Source organism: Barbatula barbatula (assembly GCF_947034865.1).
Source record: "Barbatula barbatula genome assembly, chromosome: 14".
Classification (NCBI taxonomy): domain Eukaryota; kingdom Metazoa; phylum Chordata; class Actinopteri; order Cypriniformes; family Nemacheilidae; genus Barbatula; species Barbatula barbatula.
This window is the reverse complement of record NC_136777.1, coordinates 22,749,411-22,765,128: the sequence shown is the minus strand read 5'-3', so window position 1 is coordinate 22,765,128 and position 15,718 is coordinate 22,749,411. Positions and strand designations below refer to the sequence as shown.

At 44.6% G+C, this 15,718-nt stretch overlaps 1 protein-coding gene across 3 annotated transcripts in view; it reads left to right on the top strand.

Moving 5' to 3' along the window:
• The first annotated feature begins 291 nt into the window (after positions 1 to 291).
• Positions 292 to 15,718, top strand: part of abcc2 (ATP binding cassette subfamily C member 2) — a 28,852-nt gene continuing 13,425 nt past the window's right edge. Inside the window, exons 1-12 of one of the 3 annotated variants that reach the window (XM_079473713.1) lie at positions 292 to 519; positions 606 to 712; positions 1,143 to 1,313; positions 3,586 to 3,729; positions 3,829 to 3,969; positions 4,046 to 4,168; positions 4,251 to 4,306; positions 4,432 to 4,651; positions 9,396 to 9,577; positions 9,758 to 9,935; positions 10,067 to 10,321; positions 10,667 to 10,732. In XM_079473713.1, coding sequence (XP_079329839.1) covers positions 674 to 712; positions 1,143 to 1,313; positions 3,586 to 3,729; positions 3,829 to 3,969; positions 4,046 to 4,168; positions 4,251 to 4,306; positions 4,432 to 4,651; positions 9,396 to 9,577; positions 9,758 to 9,935; positions 10,067 to 10,321; positions 10,667 to 10,732 — 1,575 coding nt within the window. In that variant the 5' untranslated portion in view covers positions 292 to 519; positions 606 to 673. Of the gene's footprint in view, positions 713 to 1,142; positions 1,314 to 3,585; positions 3,730 to 3,828; positions 3,970 to 4,045; positions 4,169 to 4,250; positions 4,307 to 4,431; positions 4,652 to 9,395; positions 9,578 to 9,757; positions 9,936 to 10,066; positions 10,322 to 10,666; positions 10,733 to 15,718 lie in introns of all 3 variants that reach the window. The other 2 variants (XM_079473715.1, XM_079473714.1) reach the window with 2 other exon arrangements.

The window sequence follows — 15,718 nt, the reverse complement described above, 5'->3', positions numbered from 1 at the left end:
TCAAGAGGCAATAAGATTATTATATTACAAATATTGTAAACAAAGGGCCGTCCTCTTCCCTTTCCAAGTTTATCTTAAGACTACTTTCATTTAACGTTAGGATTTTTATGTTTTGTTATGTTGTTGCCCCCAAAAATGCTTTTAAAGCGTATCAGGAAATTCAGCATTATTATTTTAAGCCAACAAGAGGAAACCCCACCTAAAGCCCCCTGTATTGCAAAGGCAGAAAATAGCCCTTTCCTAATGTGTGTGTGTGTGTGTGTGTGAGTGTGTGTTTGTCCCCTCCTCCTCACATACACATGATGATGATGCATCTGGACTTTAGACTACAGCGAGTTATGAAAACCAAAGAGTTATCTCAGAGCTGCTTCATGTTGGACAAGTGGGGAAAAGGTTGAACTCTTTTCTTTAAGTTTATTTTCTAGCAGCAGGCAGGAGACGGTCTTAAAAGTCACTCATTCAGCTGAGCCCAAGGAGGATACATTTCTTGAAAGATTACTTTGTAGAAATTTGGAATTTGTAAGACCAATATTAACTCCGGATTTTGTGTAACATGGTCATAAAAACATTTTATAACAGAAAATCCTTATATGTTTGAGCCTCAGAAACTGTCTGTGGTCTTTGGTGAAAACGTCACATCTGTTTGCTGCTGGTCAGGTGGGATGGAAGAAACATGTCCGCTCTAAACAAATACTGTGGCTCCGTGTTTTGGGTAAGTGGTTTAAATTTCATGATTATATGTTTTAAAAAACAACAAGTTTATGACTTAAAATTAAAATATTAGATATACATGCAAGATGCATGCAGTCCAAGTATACACAACTCGTAACAATTAGTTTGAATTGTGCAGGTGGCAAAATTGTAAGAAAATGTACAGTACGTTTTAAAAGCAGAACCCAACTCTGGAGTAGCAGGCATCTTTTTAATACATTTTCAAAGATGTCACAGTTCTTTTTTTGTCATTGGGGTGTATAGAGTTTGGATTCATTTAAATGTTAAATCATTTAAAGAAGTCTAACATCAGGCAGAAAATAACTAAATGTAAAAAAAAGGTTGCTGTATGAATAATATCCCAAGCCACTGTATCACTTTTCACAGTTACTATTGCATTCAGTCTATCTTACTGTGTCTGTGTGTATCAGAATGCATCGTACCTGCAGCGTCCAGACCCTGATTTGCCGGTGTGTTTTGAAAGGACAGTGCTGGTGTGGCTTCCATTAGGTTTTCTGTGGCTTTGTGCCCCATGGCAATTGGCCTCTCTCTGTAAGAAATCGTCCACAGTTCCAGTCTCAAAACTTTACATCTGCAAGCAGGTAATCTCATATGAATAATATTTGTATAAATAACTCCTCGTCATTTAAGGTAATATTTCAAATGTATTAAAAATACATTCAAGTCCATAGTTTACTGTTTTTACTCACATGCCATCCCGTAGATAGAGAAAAATAAATGAATTAATAACTATACTTAAATGGTTTTTTTATCCAAATGAAGAAGGGTTTGATCTGCTGAAAGAACAGGTGATAAGAATTGTGCATTGTATTTCTTTTCCATTCGGTAACATACGTTTTAAAATATAATTTGCCAAAAAAGATTCTGACAACTGCACATAAGATATTTTTTTAGGGTTGGTTTTTTTGTAAAATAATGCTTAAAAGTATATTACAGTCGATAAGCTTTTATGTACCCTGGGCATGTCGGCAGAGAGCCACTTCGCTTTCCACTTCTCTTCACAGTGTCTGCCGTCTGTGAACAAGGTTCGCCACTGTGCTTTTAGATGCCACAGAATCATCCTCGATTCTGACGGGCATGATACCTGTGTAACATTCTTGGTTCACAACATGTGAGAACATGTCGGTGAAGATGTTTGTGTTCATCTTCTACCCAGCTCCGGCGAGCGACGGGAGTGATATGGGCATTCTCATGGATGTTGCTCTTCCGGTTCCATCCCTGCGGACCATCCATACCCAGACACGCTCAGCTAACCTGTCCCCGATGGGCGGCATGGGATGAAGCGTGATTTCACACAGTGTGAAGAGAATGAGTTTTTCGTCATGGTATCGGAGGGAAATCTTCTGGCATCAGATGCAGAAGACTACCTGGAGCTCCCACTTTTCTGCGGTCAAGCAGAAAAGTGGGCCCAGAGACAGGAATGCCCACAGGTGGGCTGCAGACAGGAATATTAGCCGGTAGGCCCGCACACAGGAAAATCCCCTGGGGGGCCCGCAGGCTGGAACACACATGAGAGACCCAGGAACACACTACGGAGGGCCACAGCCAGGAGCAGACTCTGATGAGGATCCTGGCGGCATCAACCCTGGAGTGGATCCCAGTGGCATCGACCATAGAGGGGAACATGGCAGCCTCGACCCCTGGAGAGTACATCGACCATTGGGAGGGGCCTCAAGGAGATCAACCCCTGGAGGGGACCCCAGGGTGATCCACACCGGATAGGTTCCAGGCAAGCTGTCGGCTGGGTTCTTCTTTGGCTGGATCGTTCTGTCATGAAACTGACACAGAACAGAACCCAGATGCGGACAGCTCTCAAAAAAAAAAAAAATGTTTAAGGACAAAACATAACTCAAAATCCCTCGAGTGGGAAAGCAAGAACAATCTACATTAATATAACAAAACTCAAGCCTTAAACTTAACTTAAAGACAGACCAGGGGCAACAGGACAAGACAGGGATGAAAACAAACGATCCAGCATCCACAATCCATATTGTCTAGGCACAAGGTTAGGGTTGAGAAAAGTGTGTCTGTGCCACAATTAGCATTAATTGATGTGAAATGTGTGGAAGATGGAGAAGAGGATTCTATGACAGAGGATAGATGAGATGGACAAGGGGAGCGTAGGTAGACAGACAGGGCACGTGCACATGCTTCATTGATATTCGTTATGGTCATATTCAATAGCCCTGTCATATAATCATAAAATGTGACAGAGTTATCTGTGCCAGCTACAGTTCTCACAGAAAGCTTGCTGCTGTGTATTTAAAGCCATGTTAACAATTCCACAGATGTTTTTTTGACTGCGCAAAATCAACCCGTCCCCGAACAGCTGTTGTTTTAGTTATTTCCGTGCTTTGTTATTAACCTTTTTGTTTCATGTTGTTTGCCGTTACCTTTAATGTATGCTTTGTTTCTTTTTTCGACAGTTTTTGGTTTTCAACTGTCCATCAACAGTACTTAATTGGTTCTCTGTATTCTGTGGTGGACAGTAGGAAAACTTATTTTGTTTTGTTTTCCTTAATATAGTAAGTTGGCAATTTCTAGCTAATTGTATTCAGCTGAAGAAAGAAAGTCATATGCACATTGGATGGCATGGGGGTGGGGGGGATTTGGGTTGTGAGTAAATTATGGATTAAAATATAATTTTTAAGTCATTAACAGTAAAACATTACTTAGCAAACAATGAACTACACAAAAGAGCAATGTTTCAACTAAATATCTACAAACTTTAAAATGTGAACTACTAAGAATGTAGCCTATCACTGTCCTTGTTTTATGATATAATAAATGGACAAAGTTCTAGCACCAGACACACTAAGTAATGATTTCTTTTCTCATGTTCAACCTCTCAAGATTATTGCCGGCCTGCTGCTTCTGGCAGCAATAGCGGAGCTAGCTGTCACACTCAGTCAAGATTATGAGCCATCAAGTGATTCCACAACTCCAAAAAATCCAGCAGTTTTTTACACTAACCCTGTTCTCTCTGCTGTGTCATGGGTAAATTCACTAACAGATCATCATTGGTGTCATTCCACTGTGAATTGTAAAAGCATGCATTTTGAAGTAAACGTTTAAGAAAGGTTTGTGTTTGCATAGATAATCTTGATGTTGTGTCAAGAGTCTTTGCGGCACAAAGTGACTTCAGTTGACTCTGGAAGCCTCTTCATTTTCTGGCTGCTTGTAGTGGTGTGTGAGATCTTTCCGTTCCAGACGTTACTCAGAGATGCCCTCAGTAAGGTACTGAGAACAGCTTTACACTTGCTACAACTGTCTCCCCCTTTTGTCATCAAACTGAAGTTCTGTCGTTTCTCAGGAAGAAATAGTTGACTTTCCACGCTTCTGCCTGTTCTACATCAATTTTGGACTGAAGCTGATCGCTTTGGTTTTATCAGCTATTGCTGACATTTCACCTGAGGTTCAAAACATGTCCAAAAAGGTACAGAGAACCGGAAAACTGTGTAATTTAATATAAAACGCAAAGTAAATTACCAACTCGATTTTTGCCTCATTCGATGCAGAATCCTGAAGCTAGAGCAACGTTTCTCAGCAGAATCACATTTCACTGGTTTAACAGGTGAGTCTGAAACTTTGTGAGCTTCTGAATGTTTCATTAACGAAACGAAGCATTCACTGTCATGTCTTTAATAAATCTATGTACTACTTTTCTATTTACTCTATTCTGATCTTGTTTTTCTTCAGCATGGTTTTTAAAGGTTACAGGAGGCCTCTGGTCCAGGAGGACATGTGGGATCTGAAAAATAGTGATTCCACTCATGACATCTGTCAGCAGTTTGAGGAGGTAATGATCAAAGAGCTGAAGAAGGCGAAAATGGTTCTGCAGAAGAAAAAACGGAAGCAATCCATCAGCGACCGTCATCATGGCTTGGCCAAAGGAATCAGTCAGGATGTTTTAGTCATGGTGAGATCATTATTACCCATAATCTACCAAAACTGCTGTCACTAATTATGAAATGTGTCGAAATGCATGAAAGTATTGAAGCCCTAAGCAGTCATGTAATATTTTTATATCCAAATCATAAATGTTCTGTGTGTTTAGGCATTTTCATGTGTTTTAGATTTTTATTCTTATGTTCCTGATGGTTGTGCCAACATGCATTAAGAGCCAATCCCATTTCTATCTCTTATCCCTACAAGAGACATTTAGAAAAAATGCAATTGAAATGCAATTGAAAGAATTGCAATACTGATTGCACGATTGTTCCCTATCAAAAGCTACTCTCGATACTGCGTTTCAAACGCTATGGGAGAACGTCTTTGTTCGACCGGTTGTGAAGCCAACATTTTTTGGCTTTGAATAACCTCTGCAGGTGATTTGGCTAATTACACCAGCACCTGCAGGTTATAAATATACGTGGCGTGAACGCGTCTTCAGGTTCTTTTGTCTTCAAGGACCATTTTGGGTGCGCGCGATTAGACAGATATAGTATAACGCAAAGCAGTTAGGGTTCGCTATTTCTATCTATATTTCTTTCTAAATAAAGTGAATAATCATGTCTAGTCCTCAACGAAATGTGTGCCTCCTTGTCAGAGGTACCTGGACAAACTGGACAGACAGAAGTTCTGTTTTGAGTGTTTGGGGGATGATCATGCTACCCTGGGACTCGATGGAGAGTGCGAACTCTGTGATGTGTTTGATATCAGAGTTCTCCATGCTCGGCGTTCATTCTTTAAGATCTAGCTGAGGCACGGGAGACGGAAGCCCTCGCCGAACCACAACGTCCTCGCATCCGCTTCCGAAGCGTGCCCCGGCACTTCTTCGGATCGGCGGAGGACGAGGCATCTCTGGTTTCTGTGTGCTTGGAAAGCACCACTTCGGGGCATTCCTCTCGTAACGCAAAAACGTTAGAGGAGCTTCTCGGGGCGGTGACTAATGCAGTCGACCTGCTGAAGCTAGACTGGCCGCAGGAACAAGACACCCCTTCGCACTCAAAACTGGACAACAGGTATCTGTCGGGTGGAGAAGGGGACGAACCAAAAAGTCGCCCCCTACACTTTTTTGAGGATCTACACGCCGAGATATCTCAGTCATGGCAGAGACCTCATTCCTCCCGCGTTTTTGTGCCTTCAACGTCGATTTATTCTACTATTGTCGGCATGAGACTACGGGGGTATACGATGAAGCCCCTGTGTGGAAGAGACGCTGACAGGCTATCTCTCGCCTGGGACATCATCGTCCCTGAAAAAGGCTTTTCAGGCAGCCGGTCAGGCTGGTGCTGCCTTGCACACCATGGCGGGTCTGCAGGGTTCCATGCTGACCTGCTACATGATGTTACCACTGATGGGGTGATTGATGAAACAGCGTTTTCAGAACTACTCCGGGCCACAGACTTGTCTCTCCGTGCGACCAAGCAGACGGCCCGTGCCCCTCAGGCCACCTCGAGGAGGCCAGACCTGAGGCAGTTCATCGCCTCCAAAAAGAAGAAATCCTGAAACGTGTGTGCCCGGGACAGAGGGGGTGTGCCCCCCAAAATTCCAAGAGAATATAGAGGCTCCTCTTCGGCACCCTCACAGGGCCGCTTTGCAATATTCGCCACTACCAGCGTTTCGGGGATTAGCAGTCTCAAAAATGCTAAATGTTCGGTCTACCCTGCCACGATTCAGGACGCCGAATATCTGGCATCCCCAACTAGATGAGGTGTCAACATTGATACCCCGTTCAGAGAAGCTGGCAGCGTAGAAACTACTGCCAGGTATCTCTCCATGAATAGAAAGAACTTTAGCCAAAGGCTACAGGATTCAATTTGCATATCGCCCTCTGCGTTTCAACGGAGTGGTCTCCACTTCTGTGCAACCTGAGCGAGCACATCTGTTGACACAAGAATTACAAGCTCTGCTATACAAAGGGGCCATAGAACGTGTTCCCCTATCAGACAGAATGTCAGGCTACTACAGCCGGTATTTTCTAGTTCCCAAGAAGGATGGGGGGGGTTGCATCCAATTCTAGATCTTTGCAGATTGAACCACTACCTAAAGACACACAGGTTCAAAATGTTGACAATCAAGATGATTGTGTCTAAAATTCAGTGTCACGACTGGTTTGTGACGACCGCTCTCAAAGACGCATACTTTCACATAGAGATCTTGCCACAACACAGGAAATTCCTGAGGTTCGATTTCGGGGGCGAAGCTTACCAGTATCGGGTTCTTCCATTTGGCCTAGCCTTGTCACCCCGCACATACACAGAGTGCATGAATGCAGCTCTGGTGCCTCTGTGACTCCAGGGCATCCACATTTTGAATTACATAGACGACTTGCTGAAGCTAGCGCTTCGACATCTGGATGTTGTCATAGTTCATCTTGAGACTCTCGGGTTAAGACTCAACATCAAAAAGAGTGTTCTCCTGCATATGAGTCCGTTTCAGTTGTGTCTCAGAGCCAGGGGGTTTCATCCAAGGGCCAACCCCCAGAGCTATACAAGGGTGACGCGCCAGGGGCTTCGCACCCTCTCTATGTGGTTCAGACCTCGGTTTTTTAACTTTAGGTCCCACTCTCGGTCCGTGTTGTCGTCGCAAAATGATGGCTGTATTTCTGCCCCTGAAATGCTTCCTCCGGCGGTTACGAGGCTACCATGTCCTTGTGCGGGTGGACAACACTTCAATAGTCTTGTACATAATTCACCAGGGGGGGGCTGCGGTCACGCCACCTCAACAAATTGGCCAAGCAGATCCTGCCCTGGGCAGAGGGCAAATTCCTGTCCCTCGGAGCAATTCACATCCCAGGGCATATGAATGTGGGAGCAGATTTTCTGTCCAGACAAGCTGTGACGAACGGGGAATGGAAACTCCACCCCGAGATAGTCAGACAAATCTGGGAAAGATTTTACGAAGCAGAAGTGGACCTCTTTGCTACTCAGGAAACAGCACAATGTCCCCTATACTTCTCTCTAAGTCATCCAGCTCCCCTGGGTCTGGACGCAATGAACATACGTGGCCCAACTGCGTCTTTATGGAAATCCTCCGATAGCTCTGCTCCCGGGAGTCCTGGCGAAGGTCCGTCAACAGGGGTCTCGACTTTTATTGATTGCTCCTCGTTGGCCAACCAGAATCTGTTTTTTGGACCTAATATCCCTCCTCGACGACACGCCATGGGCGATCTCCATCAGGATAGATCTTTAGTCTCAGGCACAAGGGACAGTGTTTCATCCCCGTCCAGAGCTGTGGAACTTCCATGTCTGGCCCCTGAAGGGCACCGGCTGAGAGGTTCGGGGCTTCCACCCGATGTAATAGAAACTATTTTAAGTGCTAGGGCTTCCTCCACTAGATGCCTCCTAAACAGACTGTTCCGTCATTGCGACTTAGCAATAGTGCTCGAGGGTCTGGTTAGTGCCTCTTTTTGAACCTATGGAGTCAGCACCTACGAGGCTTCTGACCTTAAATTTTTTTTCTAATGGCAATTACCTCTCTTAAGAGGATTTGAGATTCCGTCCTGCTTAATTTTTGCCCCTGGGATGATCAAAGCTACTCTCCTTACCCGAGTTATCTGCCTAAAGTTCCGTTCTTCACCGGGCATCCGGTTGTTCTCAAGGACTTCTGTCCTCCGCCGTTCACGATGTCGGAGCAGGAAAGACACACCTACGGTGTCCAGTATGTGCTCTTCAGAATTACATCCACTGCACTAGCCAGTGGCGTAAATCGGAGCAGCTTTTTCATATGTTATGGGAGCCGCAACAAAGGGGGCGGCTGCCACCTGGCAAACAATGTCACAGTGGGTGAGGGATGCTATTGCCCGCAGTCAAACTTCACCTCGAGGTGTCAAAGCTCATTCAACAAGGGGGGGTTATATCTTCTATGACCTTAGCAAGAGGTGTCCCCTTGCAGCAAGTGTGTGATGCGGCGGTCTGGTCCTCTCCGCACACTTTTGTCAGATTTTATAGACTGGATGTCCATGCTACTCCAGGCTCACACGTCCTGGAGTCTACATCCCAGAGTTACGTCTGATGCCTCCACTTGGCTTGTGCACACATACCACACAACCTTGGGGGTCCAGACACCTCCAGTGCGGCGGTGTTGGTATCCTCATTCCCATAACATTTGAAACGCAGCATCGAGAGTAGCTTTTGATAGGGAATGTCTCGGGTTACTTGGCTGTAACCCTGTTCCCTGAAAAAGCGGGAACGAGATGCTGCATCCAATGCCGCACTGTAGTTGTGCCGGACGTCCTTTCAGACAGAGTTGGAACCTGAAGACGCGTTCGCGCCATGCGTATTTATAACCTGCAGGTGCTCGTGTAATTAGCCAAATCACCCGCCAAGGTTATTTAAAGCCAAAACATTTTGCTGTGTTTGACACACGTGATTCACAACCGGTCGAACAAAGACGTTCTCCCATAGCGTTTGAAAAGCAGCATCTCGTTCCCGCTTTTTGAGGGAACAGGGTTACAGCCAAGTAACCAGAGGCGTTCCTCAACATAAGACAAATGCAATGAAGCAGCTGTAGTTCAGTCATTAAGGCGATTGCAAACAGGGGGTATAAAGGGGTATAAAATTGAATTGAGATTGGGCCTTAGTGTAAAGGTGCTTTGTAACCAAACAAACTTGCATAAAGTGCTACAGAAATACATTTGAACGATCTTCGGTGTAACCTTTTATTCTTTCTTATCAAACATTGCTTCACTAAAACACTCACGATATTTCGTATATTAGGAAGAGACAGGGGGAAGCAAAGAAAACAACAAGAAAAAGAAAAAGAAGGATTCAGAAGTAGACCATGCACATTCCTGGCTTATTCCCACCATTTGTAAAAGATTTAAAGGTATTCTCATCGAGTCTGCTGTTCTCAAGCTGTTGCAAGATCTTCTAGCATTTGCAAGCCCACAACTTCTCAAGTAAGTGACTTCAGAGCAATCCCATTTGATTATTTGTCTAAACGAATGACATAATTCCTAATACACATACAATTATTGATCTTCAGCTGGTCCATATGGTCTTCATCTTTTTCCTGTGGCACAGCTATACTGTTTGTAAACCTGTCATACTGCTTCCTAATATGATGTGATTTGTCACAGGTTAATGATATCATTTACTCAGGACAAATCGATTCAAACCTGGACAGGCTATTTGTATGCAGTTCTGCTTTTGTTGGTGGCGTTTTTACAGTCTGTATTGCTACAACAATATTTTCAGCGATGTTTTGTCCTGGGTATGAAAGTACGCACAGCAATTATGGTTGCTGTCTATAAGAAGGTATTTGTAGAAGAATGCTTCAGCACAAATTATCTTGCTTTAGACATTTTATCTTATGAGTGCTTTTGACAAGAGATCAAGTTTTGTCTGTTTTTTTTTTGGTTGATTGTTTTTTTACTGGTTCCTTTCAGGCATTAGTTGTATCCAACGACTCTAGAAAAGAGTCTACAGCTGGAGAGATTGTCAACTTAATGTCAGCGGATGCCCAAAGGTTTAACGACGTTACCAACTTTATCCATTTGCTTTGGTCATGTCCGCTGCAGATCGCTTTGGCCATTACTTTCCTTTGGTTTGAGCTGGGCCCATCTGTCTTAGCCGGGCTGTTGGTCATGGTGTTGATGGTGCCCATCAATGGCTGGTTGGCAACCAAGTCGAAAGGCTTGCAGGTGATCTATCTACAATTTGCTTATAGATCATTAAATCTGATTACTAAATTTGTAGAAATGAAAATGAGATTACAACACAATATGGACTCAAGCAATATACTTCATTATTTAATGAGTTGAAATATACAGTCTGCTCATGTTGCTTGCACCAATGATGTGTTGTGCATTCAAAGCATATTACAAACTTGACATTGGACATACTGTAAAAAAATAAAGGTGTGATGATTTAAGAATAAGCACAGTAATGTGAAAAAACCTCTGTTAAATCAAATAAAAATATAAATAAAACAAATAGAAGTAGAATTTTGTCTGCCAGCATTACTAAATCCAAGTCTTTATTTTCAGATGAAGAACATGAAATATAAAGACAATCGTATGAAAATCGTGAACGATATACTGAACGGTATAAAGGTAGGTAGTCTGCTTCACTAAAAATGATTCAATTATTAACACATTGTCTGTATTAGGCTATTTAACAGAATCACAGGCCCTATCATACCCCTGGCTTAATGCTATACCAGGCGCAACCCAAGTGTTTTTTGCTATGTATTTTCACTTCCATCGCCACATTGTTAAAATAGCAAAAGCAATTGTTACACACACATCAGTACACAACATGAAATGAAAAAATTACAACGCAATAGAGTATTATTGTGTACATGAAGGTAAAAACTGGCTTCAACTTGCTAGTCCCATAGATGGTCTGTTCCCTTTCTGTCAGTCTCTCAACATTGTGTCGAGATTGAGAGATTGGGGTTTGACTTGAGAACCTATCATCTTTGATTATACTTTTGAAAAGGCCAATTAACCTGGCGAATGGGACGGCAGACTCTCATCATTGCTGATGCCAGGGGCTTGCACTGCAGTGGATCTAGCTGCCTCCGCCCTTCTAGCCATGGCCATCCTGCCACCAGGCTAAGGTGTTGAAGCAGTTACTCGAGGGGAAACGACCAAGGTGACGCGGGCACGCTGGGTCAGGCGATGTCCACTTTGGTGGTCTGAGAGAGACACCTTTGGCTCTATCTTGCACAGATGCGAGACATCGATTTGATGCTTTTTTGATGCACCCATCGCGCAGCGAGGACTATTGGTAACACAGTTGGTAAGTTAGCAGACCAGCTCGCCCCCTCAGGGCTAGACAGGTTTTCGATAGGAACACCATTTGGTCAGTCACGACACAACGTCGAGAGACCGACAGAAAGGGAATGTCTTGGTTACGGATGTTACCTCGGATCCCTGATGGAGTGACATGACATTGTGTCCATCTTGCCACAGGCGTTGTGCTAGCCCGCTGCAGCGAAAGAAAGTGCCTCTCAGCTTCCACAACCCAAAAAGGTGAATAAATGGGCACGCCGTCCCATTTGCCAAGCTCGGTTACGTATGTAACCTCGGTTCCCTGATGGAGGGAACGAGACTTTGTGTCGAGACTGACAGAATGGGGTTTGACTTGACCCAAGGGGAGGAGTCACTACGTGTGGAGCACTAGCCCAGGTACAAGGGTTCACCTCCTAAGAGAAACTCACATATACTGGGTGTTACGACCCTTGGCTCAAGGGAGGCAACAAAAACAAGGGACACACAAAAAACAAAGCATATGCTTAAATAATTATTTATTTAAATATAAATGAATCAACACAGAATAATAAAATGAAAACGGATAAAGAAGAGAGCAGAGTTTCTGTGTTCGTCAGAAATATCAGTATATGAAGCGTAATGCAGAAATCTAATGTAATGTAATGTTGAGGTGGAAATGTAAGTGAAAATAAACCAAACATTTTACATTTACATTTAGTCATTTAGCAGACGCTTTTATCCAAAGCGACTTACAGATGAGGAAACATTGGAAGCAATTATAACAACATAGGCAACAAAATACATAAGTGCATCAAACTAGTCCATTAAAGCCTAGCACAGTATAAAAAGCTAAGAATAGTGAGGTTAGTAATTTTTTTTTTATATAAAGAAGGAAAGGAAAGAGAATTAGGAAAAAATCAATCAGCGACGTGTTGACGGAAGAGATGCATTTTTTAAAGATGGCAACCGAGTCTGCTGATCTTGTAGCAGCAGGTAGATCATTCCACCAATGTGGAACAGATCCAGTGAAGGTACGGGAGAGTGACTTTTTTCCTTTTTGGGATGGTACCACTAGTCGTTGTTCCTTTGCAGACCACAGTGATCTGGCAGGAACATAGATCTGCTTTAGCGAGTGGAGATACGATGGTGCAGATCCGGTTTTGAACTTTATGCGGGCGGCAACAGGGAGCCAGTGTAACCTGATGAAGAGCGGAGTTACATGCGCTCTCTTCGGTTCATTGAAGACCACTCTTGCCTCCGCATTCTGGATCATCTGGAGAGGTTTGATTGTGCAAGCAGGAAGTCCAGCAAGAAGCGCATTGCAATAATCCAGTTTGGACAGGACAAGAGCCTGGACTAGGACTTGCGTAGAGTGCTCCGATAGGAAAAGTCTAATTTTCCTAATGTTGTAGAGGATGAATCTACAGGACCGGGTGGTGCTGGCAACATGACTTGTGAGGTTAAGCCGATCATCGATTACCACTCCCAGGTTTCTGGCTGTGCTGGACGGTGTAATCGTTGATGAGCCTAGTTGAATGGCAAGGTTGTGGTGAATCTTTGGGTTGCCCGGGATCACAAGCAGTTCCGTTTTTGCAAGGTTAAGCTGCAGGTGATGATCCTTCATCCAAAGCGAGAAGTCACTCAGGCATGCCGCGATGCGAGCAGCGACCGTCGGATCGTCCGGTTGAAATGACAAGTAGAGTTGTGTGTCGTCCGCATAGCAGTGATAGGAGAAGCCATGCTTCTGAATGACCGAGCCGAGGGATGTCATGTAAATGGAGAAGAGTAGCGGTCCAAGCACTGAGCCCTGTGGCACCCCCGTGTTGAGCTGTTGGGACACGGAGACCTCATCTCTCCAGGATACTCTGAATGACCTACCAGAGAGGTAGGACTCAAACCATTGCAACGCCATTCCAGAGACACCCATAGCACTGAGAGAAGCCAGGAGGATGTGATGATTGACAGTGTCAAAGGCAGCAGACAGATCCAGTAGGATGAGCACAGATGACATGGATGAAGCTTTTGCCAGTCTCAGGGCAGACAGGCCTGTAGTTTTCTAGTAGTGTAGGGTCCAGGGTGGGTTTCTTTAGAAGCGGTGTGATGCGGGCCTCTTTGAACGCCGAGGGAAATGTCCCAGTGGTGAGTGAAGAGTTGATGATGTGGGTCAGAGCAGGCAAACCATTTGAGAGATGGCCTGGAGGAGATGGGTGGGGATGGGATCCAGTGGGCAGGTGGTAGGGTGGTTGGAGCCAATGACCTTTGAGACATCAGCTTCAGACAGAGTAGAAAAGGCGGGGAGCACACACGTGTCAGGGATGTGGGCGGGTTCGACAGATGGTGGCGTAGAGAACTGGCTGCTGATGGCAGTAGTTTTCTTTACGAAGAACGATGCAAAATCAGCAGCTGTTAACTCCGATGAAGGTGCGGCAGCAGGCGGACAGAGGAGAGCAGAGAAGGTTTTGAAGAGCGTTCGAGAGTCCGGAGAGTTGCAGATCCTCGAGTGGTAGTAATCTGTTTTTGCAGAGGTGACATCTACAGAGAAAGAAGAGAGAAGAGACTGGTAGAGAGAGAGGTCAGTATGGTCTTTTGACTTGCGCCATTTTCTCTCAGCTGACCGGAGGCTGGCGCGATGCTCATGCAGTACATCCGATAACCAGGGAGCCGATGGGGATGGACGGGCTGGTCCAGATGCAAGAGGGCATAGGTTATCCAAGCAGGATGAAAGCGTGGAACACAGAGTCTCTGTGGCATTGTCTGTATTCAAAAGAGAGAGCTCATTAAAGGGGGGGTGCAGAGAAGACAGCAGAGGAAAAACAGGAGGGAGGGAGAGACCGCAGGTTGCGCCGGAAGGTGACCATCGGTAAGACATCTGCGATATCCGGAGCAGTGAGGTCGAGGTCAAGGGTGACGAAGAAGTGATCAGACGTGTGCAGCGGGGTGACCTGAGAGTGATAAGTGGAGCAGTTCCTTGTGAAGATCAGATCTAGATGGTTTCCAGACTTGTGGGTTGCTGATGTGGAAACCTGCTCGAGGAGAAATGATGCGGTCAGGTTGATGAAGTCAGCAGCTTGTGGCTTTCCAATGTGGATGTTGAAGTCACCTAGTACCACCAGGGGAGTACCATCCTCAGGGAAGGATGAAAGAAGCACATCCAGCTCCTCCAAGAAATGTCCAAGCTGACCTGGGGGACGATATATAACTACAAAATGACTTTTAACAGGGTGGGTGATAGTAACAGCATGAAACTCGAAGGAGCTGTTGTCACACAAGGGTGTTAGCTGATTGAATTTCCAGTCTTTGGGGATGAGTAGACCGGTGCCTCCACCCCTTCCTGTGATGCGAGGGCTGTGGGAGAAAGTGTGGTTATGGGAGAGGGCAGCGGGAGTGGCAGAGTCCTCTGGTTTGATCCATGTTTCTGTAAGTGCTACAATGGAAAGACCAGAATGTTTAACAAAAGCTGTAATGAAATCAGCTTTGTTCACAGCAGATTGGCAGTTCCACAATCCTATTGGGAAAGTAGAAGGGGCAGTTGCTAGCAGTGATACATTGTGAAGATTATTAGCATTGCGTCGCCTTCGGCATGCGGCAGATGATTTACATGTTGTGATAACAGAAAGGATTTTAAAACACATATTTAAGAGAATCAGAAAGAAAATAGGGAGAAACATTTAAGATAACAATAAAGGAATAAGTGTTAGTGCAAACAGTAAGACAAAAAGTGCAAGTGTTGATACAAAACAGAAAAATAATAATACAAAAGAAGTGCAATACTCAAGTGCCCTGTCGGTGTCCCGGGCTCGGTGGAGTCGCGTGCAGGTAGAGTCGATGTCTTTACTCTCTTCGGTCTTCACGCGATGAGGGCTGCACGCGACCGCTGCCGTGGTGGGTAGACACTTTTTAAATACGCGTCTAATTACGTAAATTCAACAGGCCCCGCCCTCAGATGACACGCGCACACAAAGCAAACAAATTAAACTAGCCCAAGAACGAACGAAGGAACGATACTACCCGCGGTTTCACCATGTGACAGAGCGGAAGTAAATACAAAGCGATTTCTCAGTTTAACACAGTACTAAAACTCATCAAGACACAATTTAAATACACTTACACAGTTCTGTACGCTTCTGCTGCTAAATTGCTTCTCCTACAGATTGAACACTAATCTCCGTTTAAATATCAGTGCTGGCGTTTGGCCCCGCCCTCAGATGACACGCGCACACAAAGCAAACAAATTAAACTAGCCCAAGAACGAACGAAGGAACGATACTACCCGCGGTTTCACCACGTGACAGAGCGGAAGTAAATACAAAGCGATTTCTCAGT